The 21,369-nt window shown below is 29.6% G+C and overlaps 1 protein-coding gene across 1 annotated transcript in view; it reads left to right on the top strand.

Moving 5' to 3' along the window:
- Positions 1 to 1,283: 1,283 nt before the first annotated feature.
- The window catches only part of LOC129909674 (uncharacterized), a 40,891-nt gene continuing 20,805 nt past the window's right edge, over positions 1,284 to 21,369 (top strand). The window contains exons 1-2 of the mRNA XM_055986748.1: positions 1,284 to 1,706; positions 1,765 to 2,745. Coding sequence (XP_055842723.1) covers positions 1,284 to 1,706; positions 1,765 to 2,745 — 1,404 coding nt within the window. The remainder of the gene's footprint in view (positions 1,707 to 1,764; positions 2,746 to 21,369) is intronic.

Below are 21,369 nucleotides of genomic sequence, written 5' to 3'. Positions count from 1 at the left end.
AGATGCAATTTTCTTATTAATTGACTTCAAACACAAAAAAAAATATTTGAACACAACGGCAACACCTACAATATTCAAATAAACATTTTTTAAAAGCTAGAAGCTTAGTCATAGGTATATGTAAAATTAAAATTAAGTTCATTGAATGAACGGCTTTTGAAAGAATGGTAATTGAACTCAGATTTTGAAAAAAAAAATTATTGAAAAAATTTTAACATGTCGTTCTTTAAACTTGGTCGTAATATAAAATGTATTTATTTTCAAATTTTTTTGGCAGCATTTATTATGATTTCAAATTATAAAAGGAAATGTCAATATGTATTACGGTTTATGAAAAAAATCAAAAAGTATTTCATTTTCGAAGAACTTTTTTTAATAAAATTTTTTAAAAAAATGTAACTTATTTTTTTTTTTAAAGTTCAACATCTAAACATAAAATTATTTTTTATTGATTTAATAACCCTTACTGTTGAACGTTAAATAGCAAAAATTTAAAGTTCCTATTTACCACAGTCTTTTAGAAAATTAATTATTTCAATGCAAAAATTCAGTTTTAATAAAAAAAACCATTGAAATTGAAGTAATTTTTTTTTTTTCAAAAGTGTGATATATTTTACCTTTTTTACTTCGAAATTCAACTGATAATATTTATGGCCAAAAATTTTTTAAATAAATTCATATTTTATTAGAAAAAGTTTGGAAAAAAGCCATTTTTTCAAAAAAGTCTTGATTAAATTTAGTGGATTTAAATTTAAGAGATAAGAATGAGCTTCTGGCTTTTTAAAAATGTATTTTAAAATATTGTAGGTGTTGCCGTTGTTTTCAAAATATTTTTTTTTGTGTTTTAGGTCAGAATGTTAAAAAATTTTATTTATCGCTTAAACGATGGAAGATTGTCCCTTACTGCCTTTTATATATTTTCCTTAAATTAGCAAGAGAATCTTTTGCTATCATTTGTTTTATGAAATTTAAGCAAAAAAAATGGTTTTGTTAAAAAAAAATTTAATATTAATTTTAAAAAACAATACGGCAACACCGGCAATTTTTAAAATATAGACTTTAAAGTATTTTTAATTACCTACGTTTGAAAAAAAAAAATCGTCAAAATCAGAGCTGTTCGGCCGGGTTCCCTAATAATTTGCTTTAGTTACTCTACTATTAGAGTTATTTTAATTATTTTATTTTTCAGGCGAATAAATTTATCGTCAAAAGTTGAAAACTACGATACAAACGAGTATTACCACATATTTCTTCACAACTGGGATCGATTTCTTCCATCCGATATGGAAAAAATATTCGACTACTGTTGGAAGAATCACATCATCAATGTTAATGTCCAAGTACAAAAAGCATCTGGAGAAATAATCATCTACACTTATTTCCCCTTTCAAGAGTCAAGTTGTGGGAATACGAAACCTGTTGAAATCAATCGATTCATTAATGAAACAATGGAAAATGATATCCTCTTCCCATCAAAACTACAAAATATGTACCAGTGTCCTTTGAGAGCTGCCATTTGGGATACTGCGCCATTTGTAATGTTAGATTTTAAGAAAACTGGACGTAATATTATTAGTGGATTTGAGGGAAAACTCCTCTTGACTCTAAGTGAGCTTATGAATTTCAAAATAGATATTTCAGTGCCACCGAATAATGAAAAGCGGGGGACAGTTTCACGACACAAAAAAACAGGAGCTATAGGAATGGTAAGACAATGGTAAGCTCTTTCAATTCTCACTATTTCATTTTATTATTTTATTTCAGCTCCAAAGAAATGTAGCAGATTTGAGCTTGGGTTGTTTTTGGTATTCCGAAAACCGTAGTCGAATACTCACCGCAACCCACGCATATTTCCAATCGTCCAATGTTGTTCTTCTACTTTCAGATTCTCCAATTTACAAGTCGAAATATGCCTTGTGGTTTCCATTTGATTGTCAAGCTTCATTGATTCTATTCGCAACATTTATCATCAATCTAGGACTCTTCTACTACCTAACAGGATTGACAAGCAAATGGTCCTTATTAATGACCGAAGCTAAAAATAGAGGTATTTGGTTAAATTTCTTCGCTTCCACCTTGGCAATGCCTACTTCGATTAAAGGACTCCAAAGGACCTCGATAAGGATTTTTATTATGGCTTGGATATTATTCACTTTGGTTGTACGCACAAAGTACGGTGCGGTAATTTATCACCTCATCCGGAATAATCTATTTATTAAACCACCCACATCAATAAACGAAATTCTCAATCTTAATTACACACTCGCTATGAATCGTGTCGGTCTCGCAGAAACAGGTGAAACGTCAATAGATAACCGACTTAAGAGAGCAATTGTTGAGGGAAATCATGCAAATATGGTTTTCGAATATCTTGAGGAACGCCCGAATGAGAAGATTATAACTATAATTCCATTGGAATTTCTTTTGTATTATTTGGTGAAATATCGAAAACTTGGAGTATTCAAGATTTTTAAAGAAAAGTTTACCACACAGAATTCTTGTATTTACCTGACGAAACATTCCTATTTGGCGGATAAAATTAATTCCTTGCTGTTAAGAATTAATTCGGTGGGGCTAATGAATGCTTGGGTAGAACAATCAATTGATTTTTCCTATTTCAAGGGGAAACGCCAACCGAAGGTAATGACAATTGGGCATGAGAAATTGATTGGAGTTTATTTCCTTTGTGGTTTGATGTTGGTGGTAGCGTTTGTGATTTTTTGTTTGGAAATTCTATCGAAAAGGGTAAAGTTTTTGAGAAGGATTTTGAAAAGATAAGAACTTTTTAATTTCAATGTGATAATTTTTTTTTGGAAAATTTTTTATTTAGGTAAAATGTTTAAGACAAAAATATACAATAAAAAAATGAATAAATTAAGAAATATATATTTTTGGAGACCTAACTTTTCGAAAGGAAAATATTTTCAGCAATAAGATTTTGCAGTTATGGTCTTCATTTATTTGATTAAAAACTAAGTATTCATAATCTGTTTCAATAAAAATGACTTATTTTGTGCCTTATAGGTCACTTTAAATCAGGGTTGTAAAAATATCAATTTAAAAAAAATGCATTTGAAATTTAAAAAAAAAATATTTATGGCAAATACAAAATATTTGCAAAATTTTTATTTCAACTGAAAAATATTTGCATTGAAAAAAAAAATATTTATTGCAATTAAAAATATTTTATTTTTTTATATATATGTACCTTTGAAATAAAAGTTTTATTACAAATAAAAATTTAAAAAAAATTCAATAGAAAATGTGTACATTAAATATTTTTTTCAAATTTCTCACAAATTTGTCTGATCAAACATTACAACATGCCAAACGACCGAACAGATCTGGCCTAGGCTAGATCTAAAATGTTCAAAAAATCTATTAACTCTAAGCAAATTGCATATTAGCTCCGTGATAGGTGTTCTAACAGGACACTGCCACATAGGTAGATAGGATGCCCTAATAATATCTCTATGTTGCTTAGAAAAAAGAATAAAAAATTTTTCATCAATGAACTGCAGAACAAAAAAAAAGCTTTCATTTCAGATCTTTTTTTTTCCATTTTTTTTTGTATGACAACCTATAATAAATTGTATATCGTTGGAAAGCTTACATCTTCAGCTTTAATTATATGCCCTAATCATATCTCTATGTTGCTTAGAAAAAAGAATACAAAATTTTTCATCATAGACCAGTGCCGATGCCTTCAAAAACATTAAAAATTACAAAAAAATCATAGTAGGATGAAACCCATTGGAAAAGGAGGGGAATATGATAAGAATGAAAGGAAAAATAAATTACGGGCGAGCCGAGTTCGGGAAGTGGGTGGGTTGAGTTTTTAATGGTAAAAAATGGTATATCTCGATTTCCGGCAAAACCACAAATTCTATAGAAAAAAGTTGTATGGCAAAGTTGTAGGTAATAAAAAGATCTACAACTTTTGTTTCAACAATTTTTTCACAAAACCTCAAAATTTATGTGAAAAATTCAAAAAACCGAGTTTTTGGTTTTTTATTTTTATCTTTTTCAAAAACAAAAATTTTTCTTCGAAATTTGGTGAAAATTTACCTTATTATGTCCCAAATACACTGTAATTTATTTGATTTAAAATATTAATTTGTTCACCTTATTTTGACTTAATACCAAAAAAACACCCTAATTTTCAATCGAAAATTCACGTGTCAAAATATCAGCTTTTTTCAAAAAGTTGATGGGCATTTTGTTCGTTAAAATGTCTATTTTCTGATGATGTAAAAAAAAATTTTACATTAGTATACTATAGAACATGTTCTAGTAAAATTCCAAAAATGAAAAAAGCTTGAATTCGAAAAAAAAATTTTATCATTGTTTACAATTTTGGCTTATTTATTCAAATTTACACTTTAATTACTCAAAAAACGTAAGATTTCATGTAACATTGATTAATCTTACGTTTTTTGAGTAATTAAAGTGTAAATTTGAATAAATAAGCCAAAATTGTAAACAATGATAAATTTTTTTTTTCGAATTCAAGCTTTTTTCATTTTTGGAATTTTACTAGAACATGTTCTATAGTATACTAATGTAAAATTTTTTTACACCATCAGAAAATAGACATTTTAACGAACAAAATGCCCACCAACTTTTTGAAAAAAGCTGATATTTTGACACGTGAATTTTCGATTGAAAATTAGGGTGTTTTTTTGGTATTAAGTCAAAATAAGGTGAACAAATTAATATTTTAAATCAAATAAATTACAGTGTATTTGGGACATAATAAGGTAAATTTTCACCAAATTTCGAAGAAAAATTTTTGTTTTTGAAAAAGATAAAAATAAAAAACCAAAAACCCGGTTTTTTGAATATTTCACATAAATTTTGAGGTTATGTGAAAAAATTGTTGATACAAAAGTTGTAGATCTTTTTATTACCTACAACTTTGCCATACAACTTTTTTCTATAGAATTTGTGGTTTTGCCGGAAATCGAGATATACCATTTTTTACCATTAAAAACTCAACCCACCCACTTCCCGAACTCGGCTCGCCCGTAATTTATTTTTCCTTTAATTTTCATCATATTCACCTCCTTTTCCAATGGGTTTCATTCTACTATGATTTTTTTTGGTTTCAAAAATTATCGACCCTGGTCTATCAATGAGCTGCAGAATAAAAAAAAAAGCTTTCATTTCTGATATTTTTTTTCCTTTTTTTTGTATAACAACCTATAAAAAATTGTATATCGTTGGAAAGCTTACATTTTCAGCTTAAATTGGACGCCCTAATAATATCTCTATGTTGCTTAGAAAAAAAAATAAAACATTTTTCATCAATGAGCTCTTTTGTATAACAACCTATAAAAAATTGTATATCGTTGGAAAGCTTACATCTTTAGCTTTAATTATATGCCCTAATAATATCTCTATGTTGCTTAGAAAAAAGAATAAAACATTTTTCATCAATGAGCTGCAGAACAAAAAAAAAGCTTTCATTTCTGATATTTTTTTCCTTTTTTTTTGTATAACAACCTATAAAAAATTGTATATCGTTGGAAAGCTTACATCTTTAGCTTTAATTATATGCCCTAATAATATCTCTATGTTGCTTAGAAAAAAACAAAAAAAAAACTCGGCGCCTTAACTTACCTTAAGCATTTCGAAGTCGCATATTAAATTTCCCTCTGTTTCTTGTACCGTTTCGGGCGTTAATTTAATTTTCATTCGCCCTTCGCGTCCTCTAAATCTGCCCAGCTAAGAAAATTCTTTGACTGGCTACACGGAGAAAACATAACGCCAGGGACAACTTTACTTCTAGTATATTTAATCAGAATAAAGTTGAATATACCAGAAATAAAGTTAATTATACCAGAAGCATAGTCATCCCTGCCTTATTTTTTCTCTGTGTAGTAGGTCCTGCTTGAAAAAATTATATAATTTGCTTTCTCACAGTCCAGCTTATTGGATCTTATTCATCATAAGAAAATTTCAAACTTCCCAACACATTTTTGGAAAAAAAAAATTAATTAAGCTTCCTTTCATATTACTTTGACCCAAACATTAATTCATAAGAATAAACCTTATTAGATATCCTCTGCAACAAAACAAAATTAAACATAAATATCCAATTGAAGCTTGTGGTAAGCCCATTGGATTCCATTATCTCGTTCTCCTTTAAAATTATATTCCAAAAGCTAATGGAAGTCTCATTTCAGTGCATTTCCTCAAAATCACTTCCAAAAATCCCAATCTTGGCTTTGTGCCAAAGTTTTGGCATCTTCTTTCAAAGGAAGAACAAAAATAAAACCAAAACCAAGAAAAAAATCAAGACATATACATTATTGCAGTCGTCTCGGCACTCATGAGGTTACAGCAGAAGCTTCTGTGATGCTAAAAATAAGTTCAAACTCGATATAAGGAGTTAGCTATAGGAGGTATGATGTTAAGACACACAAATAAAGAATGGACACATTCTCCCACACATGCTTCATTCACGTTATATAGCTTCTATACTATAAAGTATAAAAAAAAGGTTAGGTAGATAGTTGGCATCTGTATAATTCAGCTTCAGTCTTCTTCCCAGAAAAACGGAACAAAGTCCTTGGCATCTTAACGTGACTATTTATCTATGATAAATTGTTTTCTAAGTAGGCAAGATGAACTGAAATCAATTCCATGAAAGAATTCTGCTTTTGTCATCGAGAAGAGTTTTCTTCTTCTTTTGCAATCGTTTTGTCCTTCTGGTACATTCTCTCGTATGTGTAGTGTATGAACCTTAGGCTGGAATGTCCTTGAATAGAATAGGAGACTAAAATAATTCATGTAAGCTAAGGAGAATTTTTTTCCATCTCATGCTACAAGGCTTTCATTTGAGAATTCCTTAAGACACTGGCAACAATTTCTCAGAGGTAAAAAAATCACAGTCAGATGCTGGAAGCTCATATGGCTGAGGCAGAGTATTTAGGATCCTTTTTTTTCAGGAATGAAATAATTTAGACATTTTTCAATTGCAGGGAATAGAAGCTGCTGTAAGTAGGCTTAATAGTCCTGTCACTTACAGATGCTGTGGTTTTAAAATATGTAATTTTAATTTATTTATTTTAAGGACGTACTTTGAATTAATTATTATATTTGGCTCATTCAAGCAGTCTTTTTCCACCGTTTTGGGATGGTATTCTTCTACAGAAGATATGTCTTGTTCAAAGGATAATGATAAGGCAAAGAAAGGATGAATTCATTTCTGTTTGTAGTTTATTATTATTTCGATAAAACTAAAAAGTCCCAAAACAAAATCGTGGAATTAACCTCGAAAATTAACAATTCGCTTCTCACTTGTTTGAAAAAGGATCACGTAAGAAAGTCAAAATCTTTTCAAAAGCACCGAAACCAAAATTTCTTGTATAAAAGTATAATTAATGTGCTCACATAATTACACAACCATACAAGGACTACTTTGAAATTATATTTTCCTTATTAAGTAAAAATTAAAAGAGAAATAAAAAATAAACTATTAAAAAAAAGAACATGAAAAAAACGTTCTTATAGTGTAACAATTATAACAAGAAACAAAAAAAAAAAAAAAATAGCAACAACCATCTGATGCTCTAGGAGACGTGTAAGTAACAACTTTTTGAAGTTTCACTTACACGCTTCTCCCAGGAATATAAGAAAGTTAACTAAAGCAAAACTTTTTACCCCGAAATGAAGCCAACAAACTTCTTAACATTCCGCATAGTTTAAAAAAGTCTCCGACACTCTTATGGTGGGTAAGAAGGAGGGTTTATATAGTAAAGAAAGTCAAGAAACAAAACAAAAGAGGAAAAAAATAAGACCCATCAGAAAAACACAACATCCACCTGTGCTAATATCCCTTCCGGAGTACATCCGAGGACTGCATTAACTGCCATCGTGCTACTTGACTTTCAAGAGAGCAGCAAAGCTTGGTTAGGTTTAGGTGTATAGCGACGATGTAGGTTCATATATAGTAGGCAAAAAATGGCGGAGGGAAACTGAGAGAGTCCTTTTCCTTTGTAAAATATTCAGTATGGGCTTGGAATTTCTTAACTTTTATGAAACTATTTTCGTAACGGGTTTTAATTCATATATAACATTATGTACAGTGATTGCCGCTATTATTTAGACAAGCAGCTTATAACCTTAAATAACATTTATACAGTAGTTGCTTAAATTAACACAGTTTTTTTTTCAATTTTTTTTAGAAAACTTAATTTTTTTTATTTATCGAAAAATGGTCAATTTAACTCGAGAGAATTAGATTTTGCTCATGTAATAGTGATTTGAAATACGTCATTTTGCATTTTAAATATATACAAAAATAGTAAAAGAGTAAAAAAATAATAGCCTTGTGGCAGTTTGTCAAAAAAAAACGTATTTTTTACTATTTTTTTTACCTATTTTACACACAAAATGTAAAAAGCTCCTTTTAACAACAAATTAAACTAGTACAAAATGCAACTACATTTGATATAAAAAAAAAAAAAAAAAACAATATTTGAATCTGTGATTGTTAAAACAACTTACGATGAACTTAAATTTTTTTATAGGAGCAAAAAAAAAAAAAACAACTTTACAGAACCTCGAGAACCGAAAATCACATACATTGAAAAATTAAAACTTTCAGTCATAATTAAGAAGAGTTTACTATTTACTTTTTCTATTCTATTTCTGGATTGTGGTTGTGTTTTCGGGGAAATGGTAACGGAGTTACGAATAACAGAGTTACGCGCGACAGAGTTACGGCCGTCAAAGTTACGCGAAACCGAAGTTACGAAAAACAAGAGCTACGAATTCTAAAGTGATGTTAAGCTATGACATGTGATTTTTAAGTTGGCAACAATTGCGAGGAACGATATGGAATTAGGGAAACATAAATAAGAGAATATCGATACGTAGGTGCAATATTAGTTGGACAAATAAGAAGTTAATTTCAATTATGTCCCCCAAACTTACATAAGTATACTTATGTTTTTTTTTCTATTTCAACGTTTTTGCGATCTTCTCACAAAAACAAAACCATTATGTATATCTATACCTATCCAATCAAAATTTAACAAGATTAAATAACACCCATTTTCGCTTTACTCATTTAGTTCTGACCAATGAGAAAAATGTTAATATCTTGTTTGTATTTCCATAATTCCATATCGTTCCTCGCAATTGTTGCCAACCCAAAAATCACATGTCATAGCTTAACATAACTTTAGAATTCGTAACTCTAGTTTTTCGTAACTTCGGTTTCGCGTAACTTTGACGCTCGTAACTCTGTCGCCCGTAACTCTGGTATTCGTAACTTCGTCGGTTTCCCGTTTTCGGGAATTTGGATTTTCGGTATCTAGAATTTTGGGATTGTTTTCGTCTCCCTAATAGTTCATTGCATTTATGATGTTCTTATATGGGCGACCTAGCAGTTTGTACCACCCCCAAATTTTTTTTGCTCATTCGATAGAGCATTGGCTGAATATAATTACTCTGACTTTTTGCACTCGCGAAATTCACCTTCCGGCCGCCATCTTGGATTTTAGTTTTTGTTGAATATCTCGATTTCTATTTATCCTATATAAAAGTTGTATATACAAGAAACGTAGGCAATTAAATTTTGCGTGTTTTATGTTAAGAACACTTTTTCAATATTCTAAATATTAAAAAAGTTACAAGCCAAAAAAGTAAAAAAAAAAAAAAAACAAAAAAATGACAATTTTAAAGTTTTGAGCACTTTTTATCAAAATTATGAAAAAACGTTCCGAGAAAAGATTATTCATCTTAAAATTCTCTACAACTCTGCTATACATTTTTTTGTATCGCTATAATTAATAAAGTTATTAATACTTTTTTGTTAAAAAATAAACCTTTTTTTACTAAATGAAGAGACTTATATATAAAAAAAATTGCAGGTCCTGAATTTTTTCTTGTAACATTAAGCTATAAAATACTTACTAATCATTTAAAATTCAAGATTTGGTAAAAAAAAAAATTAAGAAATATGTAAAGAAAGATAAAAAACACACAAACAAAAAAGAGCATTTTAACAAAAAAAAAAAATCCTATTAAAAACTTTTGTATTTATAGCAATACAAAAAAAAGTTGTATAGCAGAGTTGCAGAGAATTTTAAGTTGAATAATCTCTTCTCGGAACGTTTTTTCAAAATTTTGATGAAAAGTGAAAACCTTAAAATTGTCATTTTTTTTTTCGTTTTTTTTTTTTACTTTTTTGGCTTGTAACTTTTTTAATATTCAAAATAAAAGACGCGAAATTTAATTGCCTACGTTTCTTGTATATACAACTTTTATGTAGAATAAATAGAAATCGATATATTCAACAAAAACTAAAATCCAAGATGGCGGCCGAAAGGTTAATTTGGCGAGTGCGAAAAATCAGGGTAATTATATTCAGCGAATGCTCTATCGAATGAGCAAAACAAATTTGGGGGTGGTACAAACTGCTAGGTCAAATTATAAATGCACTGCACTATTATAATAATAGATCTATCATTGATGGGACGCTTTTTTACCCCGTGTGTCATAATGTCCCACTTTGTTGGATGATCTCCGCAAATGGAAAAAATGCTGTATGGAATGGAGAAAAAAGCAACAATCTAGTCTCTAGTGTTGGTCGTCGGAGAGCGCACTTTTCAATTTAAGATCAGTGCAGAGCAGGTTGGAAGACCAAAAAGACGTGGAAATCCATTGTGTTAGTCGAAGCAATCTCCTTCTCTAGTCCATCAAAGTTGAAATATGTAGCTCCCAGACAATGAAGAATATGTGCAATAGGTATTGTGCTCCCCAATGTCTCAAAAAAGTTAAACAGAAAGATGATTATTTTATTCTGATCAAGTAGATATACCTAAGGATTTTCCTAGTTCATTATAAAAATTGATTCAAGTCCAAAAATGTGATAAAATATTTTTTTTTTATTCTAATATACAATTTGCCTCTACTTCAAAAGCTTATAATAAAATCTCCTTAAAAGAATCAAAGGTGAAATGAGGTATTCCAAAATAACCTTAGATTTAAATTTTAAAGAACTCAATGAAAAGACATATTTCAAAAATGAAATTGCTCTTACTGTCTGAATAGTTGTAACTTTTACTGTATTTTCCTTCACTAGGGTTTGTTTGAAGTAAAAAGTTAGGTGTACCTTCCCACCTTTATCGTCCGTAATTCATCTACCTCATTTCTTCACATTCCTCTTAATTGAATCTTGTTAATGTAATAAATTGTGATGATCCTTTGGTATGGAAAATTTTATTGAACAGCATCTAATGTGTAAAATTACTTTGAAAAAAAAAAAAAATACAAAATTACCTGCTTCCCCCTCAATTTAATGTCTACATAATAGAAAATTGAGTTTATAACAATTAGAAAAACACAATTTCAAGAAGCCATTTTATAAAAGTTACATAAAGTTAAACAAAAAAAATGTTAAATACCTTGCACAAGAATGTGGTTACAACATCAAAATACATACTCGTTCCTACATTTATTGTGATATTAATCATAGGTAAATATTATCGTGTAGGTATAACCTTGATGTGCAAATTCCAGAGGATAAATAATTTGTGGGCATACCACACTGAAAAACCATAAGTTATTGCAAATTTAAAGTGGAATCTAGGTATGATGAAGGTTAAACTGTAAAAATGGGTGACATTATTTTCGTATCCTCTTCAAAAAAAAAAAAAAAAAACTTAAAACATTGGAATTTTAAGTTTTAACCCGGTTTATATCCTAAAGTCTATTTATTTATACGAGACAACACGAAGGTTTCTTTTCTGGTGTAAATTTTATGTCGGTAGGTAAAAAGGAACATAAGAGCAGTCTCGTATCGTGTCCTTATACTCTTACCACTTTTGATGCTGTTTAGCATTTTTACCGGTGCGGAATTCTTTTAGCTCTTTTTCTATTCTTTCCTTTTTTTTTTCTTTACACTCTGATGAACATGATTAGGTTTATCATAACTTTAAAAATGTTTAAGACGAAAGTAAAACAAGTTGAAGCTGGAAAGGAAACATAATCTGAGGAAGAAATAAAATAAGGACTTGTTCATATTCCAGTTAACTTTCATAAGTAAGTTTGATAGGTAAGTAATTTTGATAAATATATTGATAAGTAATTTTGATAAGTAGTTTTGATAAGTAATTTTAATAAGTAATTTTGATAAGTAAGTTTGCTAACTAATTTTGATAAGTAAGTTTGATAAGAAATTTTGATAAGTAGTTTTGATAAGTTAATTTTGATAAGTAATTTTGATATGTAATTTTGATATGTAATTTTGATAATTAATTTTGATAAGTAATTTTGATAAGTTATTTTGATAAGTAATTTTGATAAGTAATTTTGATAAGTAATTTTGATAAGTAAATTTGAATGAGAATCAAAACTCTTATTCAAAAAATTGGATTTATTATTTTGTTTACAAATTTGATTGCGAAAATTGACTAGACTGAATGAACTTTTTAGATCCTGTTTTGTTGTTATAGAGTGTACATAATGAACGTCCATTTTCGCTTTCACATTCTTGCATATCCTTGGTTGGCCATTTTATTTTTTTTTTTTTTGTTTTTTAGTTTAAATAGGTAGGTTTTGTATAGTTCCGATATATATGTGGCACGTATGGTATTTCATTTTCGTTTTTAAGTTTTTGTGGCATTCATTTATGCCATGCGGTGGCTTTGTTGTTTCGAGTGGCTAAAACTGGTGAAAAGGATTCCCAGAGTCTTGTGCAGAGGTACCTAATTCTTCTTGTGTTTTCCTTCGTTTTTTTTTTTTTTTTTGTACGCATTTGAATAATGGCTAATATTTGGCTTGGAAAAATCTCAGCATTCAACGGACGTTTTTCTGTGGTTTTTTGTGTGTTTATTTTCTTTTTTTTTGTGAGCTTTTGTTTTGAGTGTTGTGTGAGAAAAAGGATTAGACTTTTTTGTGCAAATGACCTTGGGAAAATGAACTTTAACTAAAGAAAATTGAATTTTAAAAGGAATGTTTTTGGTTTGTAAGTTTAAAGGTTGCAGTAAATGTTATTGAAGTTGCTTGCTTCATGGTTTAATTGTATTTTGAAGAATATAGACTTTGAATATGTAAATATAATTTAAACTTAAAACACAGATATTTCCTTCAAATATATTAACTTTTTTTTGTGGAATTAAGAATGGGACAAGATTTCTTAAAGAAAATTTTTTTAACACCATTGCAAGGCCAGATTTACTTCCTTTACAATGTTTAAAAAGTGAAAATTTAATTAAAAAATTATATTAATTCAATAAGAAATTGATGTTTATTGGCGTAAAAAGGGGTGGATCTTATTTCGCTAAACACAACACTTTCTAGACACTGCTTGAATCTTTATAAACAATAAATTTAGGTTCTGGATTGTGCCTTGATTGAGGTCTCAAAAAAGTCAAAATTCAAATACCAGACACTTAGGCCCAATTTATTCACCCTCCATTAAATATTGGATTTCATCGTTTTAGTTAACAACGCCATTAAACTATTGAAGCAATTAAATACACGCCATTAAATATTCTATTTATTCACTCTCCTTTAGTTAAATAGTTTGTTTTTAATGGAAACTTTAAGTTTAAAACTCCGTTAAAAAATCCCAGGGAATTTAAATTTATTTTGATAAAAAATCTGTCAAAAGCTAAATTCTGCCAAGTCAAAAAGATTTAATTTTTTTTTTTACATTTTAAAAAGGATGAAGAAGCACATATATGTTGATATTTTAAAGTGGGATATCCTCCGAAAACGAATTACTACATTATGCACAAGCACATGCATCGTTATAAAATAACCGTCGAATGTAGCTTGGAAGAAAAGACAACTGGTTTTGGAATATAAGCGATTTTCACCCGAAAGTGCAATTCAAGAATCAACTGGCTAGCTTGATTTTGGCAATAGATTGAACACAAAAGGGACACACAGAAAAAATTGGCAATAGATTGAACAGAATTTGATCTTTATCACGTCACAATATTTACACAAATGTTAGGCGTATCTTTGAAGAATGTAATCCATACCCATAATTTAATAGACATTTGTATCGGCCCATTTTTCTTTATTTATTCCTTCCATCATTCGATAGAGTTCTTATAAATTTTTTGGTCAACGACGCGACGTCACTTAAAACCAAGAAAATAGACTTTTTTCCCATATTTATAATTTTTTTTTATAATTGCTCAATTGACAAGCTTTCAAATAACAAATAATAAAATAGTAAATAATTTGACATTTAACGCTAACGGAGAGTGAATAAATAGAAATTCTGTTTAAAACCTTCATTAGCTCTAAAAATTCCTCTTAAAAGGTCGAATTTGGTGTTTTAACTAAAACGACTTTTAAATTTAATGCTCAATTAGTTAATGATGCCAAACTTAAAAAAAATCCTTAAAAGAGACTGAATTAAATGAATTTGGTTTTTAATTTTAAAATTCCCTTTTTTAATGGCGATTTAAGTTTAATGGAGAGTCAATAAATTGGGCCTTAAAGTTCCTACATCGCAAACTAAACAATTATTTTTAACTTCCCAACGATGAGAAAGTTTTGTTCTCCACTAAAATGTAAGGTAAATTTGGCATTATATCAAAAAACAGTTGGACGTATGGCTTTTTTCAAAGTTACATAATAGCAAATGTTTCTATATGGTCTTAAGTCATATTTTGAAAGTGCCAATACAGTGAATATATTCCACAACGTTCCAACTCGCAACTCTCTTATTTTCATGGCCTTTGCTTCTAATAGGTGCGAAGTGACGTAGTCTATAACCTGTAGAAAAGCAAAATGCTTCCAACGATTACTCATTTTTCCAATTTTGACAAGTAGTTTCAATGTTTTGATGCCACAGATGAACATATTAAAAAAATATTGCCCTTGTGAGTTGATTCCAGTGTTTAGAAGAAAACCTAACTTAAATCTATATACATCTCCATGTGAAAAATGACTTTAACATCTCTCTTCCGTCTCTCTCTATATTCTGAATGCAACTGTAGACTCAATTATTGTACAGACAATTATCAATCGGTCAGTTTTTGGTTGGACCACATCGCTTCCCTAAATTGTTCGGAAATTCGTTTAAATCGAGAAATGATAATAAAACTCAATTCGTATAGTTAAAACTACTAGACGAACATCTCTCTCTATTTCTCTATGTAGTTTGATAGAGCCTGAAGGATATACGAATGAAGAAACAATAAACGAAATAGTAAAACCACCATAAATTGCTTGATTCGATTATCGGTTGTGAATGTTCACAGTTCTTCTATTGTGTTGAGGAAGAAGGACGAAGGAGTGAGAGGATATGGACGTGGATGAAGAGGCAGACAATTCCTAAAGAAATTCATACCTACTCGAGAAGAATCTTAATCTATAACATTTCTCCTAACAGTGTTTTGTTGGGAGGTTGAATTTGGATTGGGATGTGTTGAGATAGACATTTTGAAATTGAAACAGAAATAACAAGAAGAGAACAAAAATAAAAAAAAATAAAACGGAACTAGCATCACAATACTGCATTTATTCATTTGCCAATGGAAAAACGAGTAAAATGAAAATGTGCAAAAATAAAAAGGATAAACTTGAGTTGAGTATGGAGGAGTTGTTTTATCGATGAATCCTTAAACTACATATATACGCCTTGCAGCATTGATAATGGAATTCCAAAAAAAGACTATATACTCCTCACAGTCCTATATATAGATGAGGATATGTTTTGTGTTCGTTTTTTGTTGAAAAACATTTTTGCAGATACCAACTACGAGTAAAAGTACTACTACAGTTGTTCAATGTCCATGTCCAATGTCCATTTTTTGTTGGCACATGATCTGCCACAAATGTCCATAAACTAAAATTAAACTCGACAATGATTCAATCTCATCGGATGTTCGGTATTCTTTTTGGAAAAAGAAAAGAAAACTTTAAATTTTGTTGAGAAATAAGTCAGTAGTTGTAGGCAAGATTATAAAGTGATTTTTCAATTAAAGCAATACAAATGCCTTTGCTTTAAAATAAAGGAAAAATCATTTTAATACAATAAAATAAGCTGATATAAGGGTAAGGGGCACAACCTTTGAGTAAATGCTGGTAGGCTTAAGGACTGCTGGTAGACTTAAGGAAAAGCTAAAAGACATTTTTGAATGAATACAAATCGTCTTTCAGTTACATATTCATCGATTATATGACTTTTATAGTTTGAACATTTTTCACCGTTTGCCCGTAGGCCGTAGACCAGGCATGTCAAACTTGCGGCCCGCGGGCCGCATGCGGCCCACAACGAATAACTTTGCAGCCCTGTCCACATTTTTATTAATTTTGAGTTTAAGATTATAATTTAGATTTTATGTTCACAGCTTTCGACACACATTTTTTTCCTAATCAACAAATAAATATGGGACAAAACCAAACAAAATAACAAATGTTATAAGATCTGGTGGCTTAAATCAGGGTAAGTTATTTGATTTCTTAAAGTCAACTAGAATATTCTGAGTTAACCTACAAACGATTCTGGGGCTTGGGAATTTTTTTAGTTTTTAATGATAAAGGTCTTTAAACCAGCATGTCTTGTTATCTAAAATGGTTGCACAGTTTATAATTCATGATACCTACCTAGATGTAGCAAAACATTTATCTGAGTTAATATAACGAATATGTGAACAAATGCAACATTCAAATGCAAATGTGCATTCAAATGCAACCTAGCCCTTTTGGAACATGAGAAGGATTTGACGTATCAAAAATACTACGCAAAAAAATCTAAACTATAAAATTGAATACGAAAAAGGCTTGCAGAATATTTCTTGAAAGACAAGTTCTCTTGATTTTTTTCGATTTATTCCATAAACACAGAATAAATGTCGAATCATGTGAAAATGGAGGAAAGCGATTTCTAGTTTGACTCAGAAGTAAGTTCCAAATTCGTTGAAATGCCCGATTTTATAAGTATTTTTGTGCACTTGAAAACTGCCATATAAAATCGATTGTAAATTTCACAGTAGGTACATGTCGATGCAAGCAGTTATTTCAGTCATTAAGAGGAATGAGTTACCTATAAAATCCTGAATAACTAACTTTGGTCTGAGAAAAAAATGCTAAATGAAAAAAAAAATAGTTTCATCATTCTTGCTGTTTTTTTATGAAGATCAAATTAGAAGTATTTCTTCCGATTTTTAGAGCTACATACATAAATGTCGTCGCCCTAGTATTGAAGTGCAGTATATACGCCATTTTTACATTTTTGGGAAGTCGCATTTAAATGTTCGGAAGATAATTGCGAAAGAACTAAACGCTGGTATTTTTTGATATTTAAGTATGATATATAATTAAAATGTGTCTTTTATATACATGTTATTGGACATCTGCAATTCGTTTAGTTTTCAAAATATTTAAATTTTTGTCCAAAATGAGTTTGCCATATACGCCATGAAAATCAGAAGTTTCTTTTATTCATATACACGTACGGCAAAAAAAAACATAACGTACGTCAAAACAATTCTCAAAATTTTCTTGCATTGCATGAAAAATTTGACGTAAATGCGAAAATTTCTTGTTTTTGTCAAAACAATAGTTAATATCTCGGCAACGAAAAAAGATAGAAAAAAACGGATAGCAGATTTCAAAAGAGCAACTTCGAAAACATACGACTGCATACCTATTTAAAAAAATGCTATTTGGCATATACCTACGGCACTCCAATACTAGGGCGACGATGTATTTACGATTGCCCGGTTTTGTTTTCAAAAATTGGATTTTCTCCCGATTTTACTAATAAATCATCTTTACTTTTTTTCATACAAACATGTAAAATTATATTTAGAAGTTGGCAGCACTTCACTTAAACGTTTTAAAATTGCCTTTGGTTTAATTGGTTTTCCTTTAACTTGGTTTCGTGTCGAAAAAAAAATTTGAGGTTTTAATCAAAACCAATATTACGATGATGGAGAATTCCAAAAAAGTGGGTCTCGCAATTCCGTCCATGCATCCGTGCGGCTGTGCATCTGTACGTCCATCTGTACACACTTCCACAGCCTAAACGGTAAACGGGTCGATGGATTTTCTCCAATTTGGTACAGATGATTTTAATAGAACTCTGAAGTTGATTTTTTTTTTTGTTTTTTTTTATAGAGCTTAGAAAGTGTACCTCCCATACAAATTTTTCAATATAAACCAAATAATTCAAAAACAATAAAAGTGCATTTCAATTTTTTCCAAAAATAAGTCAAATAAAAAAAATTTGTTTTATTCATATAAAAAAAATTCCCTAAATGTCGGCTGTTCCCCAAACTCAACAAAATTTCTTTAAATTTATATAGAGGCAGCTCTTAAAACTTACTAGTAAACTAGCATAAAAGTGCCTTGAACTGCAAGAGCAAGTTCGTGCGACCCAGTCGTGCATTTTATTTATACAGTTGTTGGTTGTTTCCTTCACTATTTCGTTACATAAAATGTTTTAAAAGAATAAGTGAATAACATCAGGGGGTCATTCCGTAATTCATTTTATCGATAAACGACATGTCTTGCTTCATTTAAAAGCGATAATGCGTTTTTCCCAAAAATTTTTCTAAAAAAAAACAAATTTTATACTACTAATGTAAACAAAAAAAAAATTCCATTTTCAACTTTGGATTTAAACCTAGCCGGAGTAAGAGGCAAACACATTGTCATCTAGGCTAATACTACTTTTTAAATTAGAAATTCAACATTTTTTTTTTTTAAGATTCTCAAAGCATGATTTGAAAAACAACTTTCACGAGACGAGAGTGATAAAGTGAAGGTGAAGCAAACGAACAACCGCATTCTAAAGATTATCGTTTTGTGAAATATCATTTCAATGAATGACCTCCCAGGTTAAATCTCAAATCATCAAAAAAGTCGATTAAAAAACATAACAAAATCTCGATCTCAGCTTTTACCCATGAAATAAAAGGTCCAAGCCTGTATTTTATTTGGTTTTGATTTGACTTGATGCTCATTATCATTATTATTCAACTCAGAACTCTCTTTTATTTAAAATCTGTACCTTGATTTTTTTTAATGTCAACGCATTCACCGATTTTGGAATTTCTATGTTGAAAAGGGAAGTGTGCTGAAATCCTCGTGAAAAAGATCAAATAACGTTCCTATACGTCACGACGAACTAAGAAGAGAGGTGGGCCAAAAAATCTGGTACAATCAAATGTAAAAACACCAGAACAATGCAGGCTTGCCACCGTTTTATGAGAACAAACATACCCTGCTTGGTTTGAAAACAAAAGGTAATCGCTATATCGTCCCCGATATTCAATCACAATATAAACTTTGAGTTTATAAAAAAATAGAAATTGGTTTCAATTTAAAAGAATAAATTACATTATTTTTTATACCACATTTTTAACATCTTTTCCTCTCATAAAAACCCCATCGTCAACTTATTGAAAAAACTTAATTGACTCCTGAAGTATGTACATAATCTAGCATCAGTTTTGTAAATTACAAAATCAAAAACTATATGCCATTGACAGTTGTAAGAGTTGAATTGTTTTGAGTGTGACTCATCTGTATAGTGTTTTAGCAGCATTCACACACTTCAACTGCCAAATCTAATTTGAAATTCAAAATTTTCGTTGGTAGGTACTTTTCCGCGGCACAAGTTAAGAGGCTCTTTCATAAACTAAACGAAAACTCTAGTACCTACCTACTCGTATTGTAATTGGGAAACATGCATTTTGACAAATTGAACTAATCATTTTTCGTTGCGTACAGCACTCATTCAGTCAACAATCAAGCTTCAACTACACACACACAAGTTGACGGAATTCAAGTTGCCGGAAGATGTTATTGTTCTGATGATAGTTTTATGTTTTTTGTTCAGTTTGTTTGGCTTAGAGTTGATGATGATTTAGGGAAGCATTTTTGATATAAAATGTGAATATACGTTTGTGGGGAATTAACCTCCAATTTTAAATTTCTAAAGGATTTTTTTTTTATTTTATTTTTTTATTCAAAGCCTTGAAGGGATGGAATAAATATTTTTTTTAAATTGTTTGTTATTGAAGAAAATTTATTTAATGTTGCCTTAAATTAAGAAGAAAGAAGCAAATTCTCAGCAAAATACCAGATGCAATATTTTCTTGGAAAAAATTTCAAATTCCTTAACTTTTTTTTACAAAACAATGTTCATCAAAATAATAGTTAACCCCATCTCAGAATTAAAATTCAGATTCACATTCTATGTGGTATCAAATGAAAATGAAGAAATTGCTAATGAAATCAAAATTTCTTTTACTGCAAATGCATTTTAGTTGAAAAATATTATTCAATCAATTTCAATTTAAATTCTATTTTCTTCTCCAGCTGCATAGGACTGCAGGGAGTCATGGATAATAAACTAACCAACTGGATGCAAATGGAAATAGTACCAAATAAAATTTCCAAAGAAACCCAACATTTCTTTTCAACACAATTTACTCCTTAGTCGTATTTTAATTTTATTTTGGTTTCATTAGAAATTCTATTTATTACATTACAATGGTCCATCTGCACGTACAAGTTAAGTAACTGAAGCTATGCAAAATCTATTTGAGTCTTTTGTCTATAAAGTTGAATAAGTGGGGGCCAGAAGGGGAATTTTGAAAATTTTCTCACGAAATTATATTTTATTGAAAAAGTTAAAGAGTAATTCTTTAAGTTGGTGTAGGTACTTAAAAAAATTTTAAGTAAAGGTTGAAAAATGAAAATAATTCTACTTCATTGGAAATTAAATGCACGGCTGGATCGCACGAACTTGCTCTTAAAGTTCAAGTTTCTTAAGTTTATAATATTTTTTATATGTATATAAAAATTCTTTCAAGTGGGAAATCAACATTTTGAATGAAATAAAGCTAAAAAAAAATTTACGTGCATAGTTTGATTTCTTTAGAAAATAAAAATAAATTAAATACATATTAAATCAAATTTAAAAAAAATAAATAAAGTTTGTAGGTATGCCATTTTATAATGAAAACACAATTTTATTTTAGTTCCAAAAATTAATTTTTGAAAAATTTTATTATTGAAGCTACATACTTTGCTTCTATTTCAGTTGAACAAGCGATTGGGGTGAAAAATTATGGTTTTCAAAAAAAAAAGCTACACGAAGAAACAAGACCACCAAGTGGATTCCGTATTAAATTAAGCGGATTTCTGCATGGCTTCTTGTCAAGTAACTTCCGTTCGGACAAATCTTCTTTATTTCTTGAAAGTCCAAATTTTAAAGAAATCCGCTTAATTTAAGCGGAAATCATCTTATTTTTATGTGGAAACATTTTAATTAAAAACAAAACTAGGCTGCTACCACCCGGTTTTTTAAGATATAAATTCATATTAAAATAAAATGAAGCTGACCTTAAATTTAACAGAATTTAAGCGGATTCC

The sequence above is a fragment of the Episyrphus balteatus genome, chromosome 2 (genome assembly GCF_945859705.1).
Source record: "Episyrphus balteatus chromosome 2, idEpiBalt1.1, whole genome shotgun sequence".
In the NCBI taxonomy this organism is placed as follows: Eukaryota; Metazoa; Arthropoda; class Insecta; order Diptera; family Syrphidae; genus Episyrphus; species Episyrphus balteatus.
The sequence above is the reverse complement of the archived record's forward strand: the minus strand, read 5'-3'. Positions and strand labels throughout refer to the sequence as shown.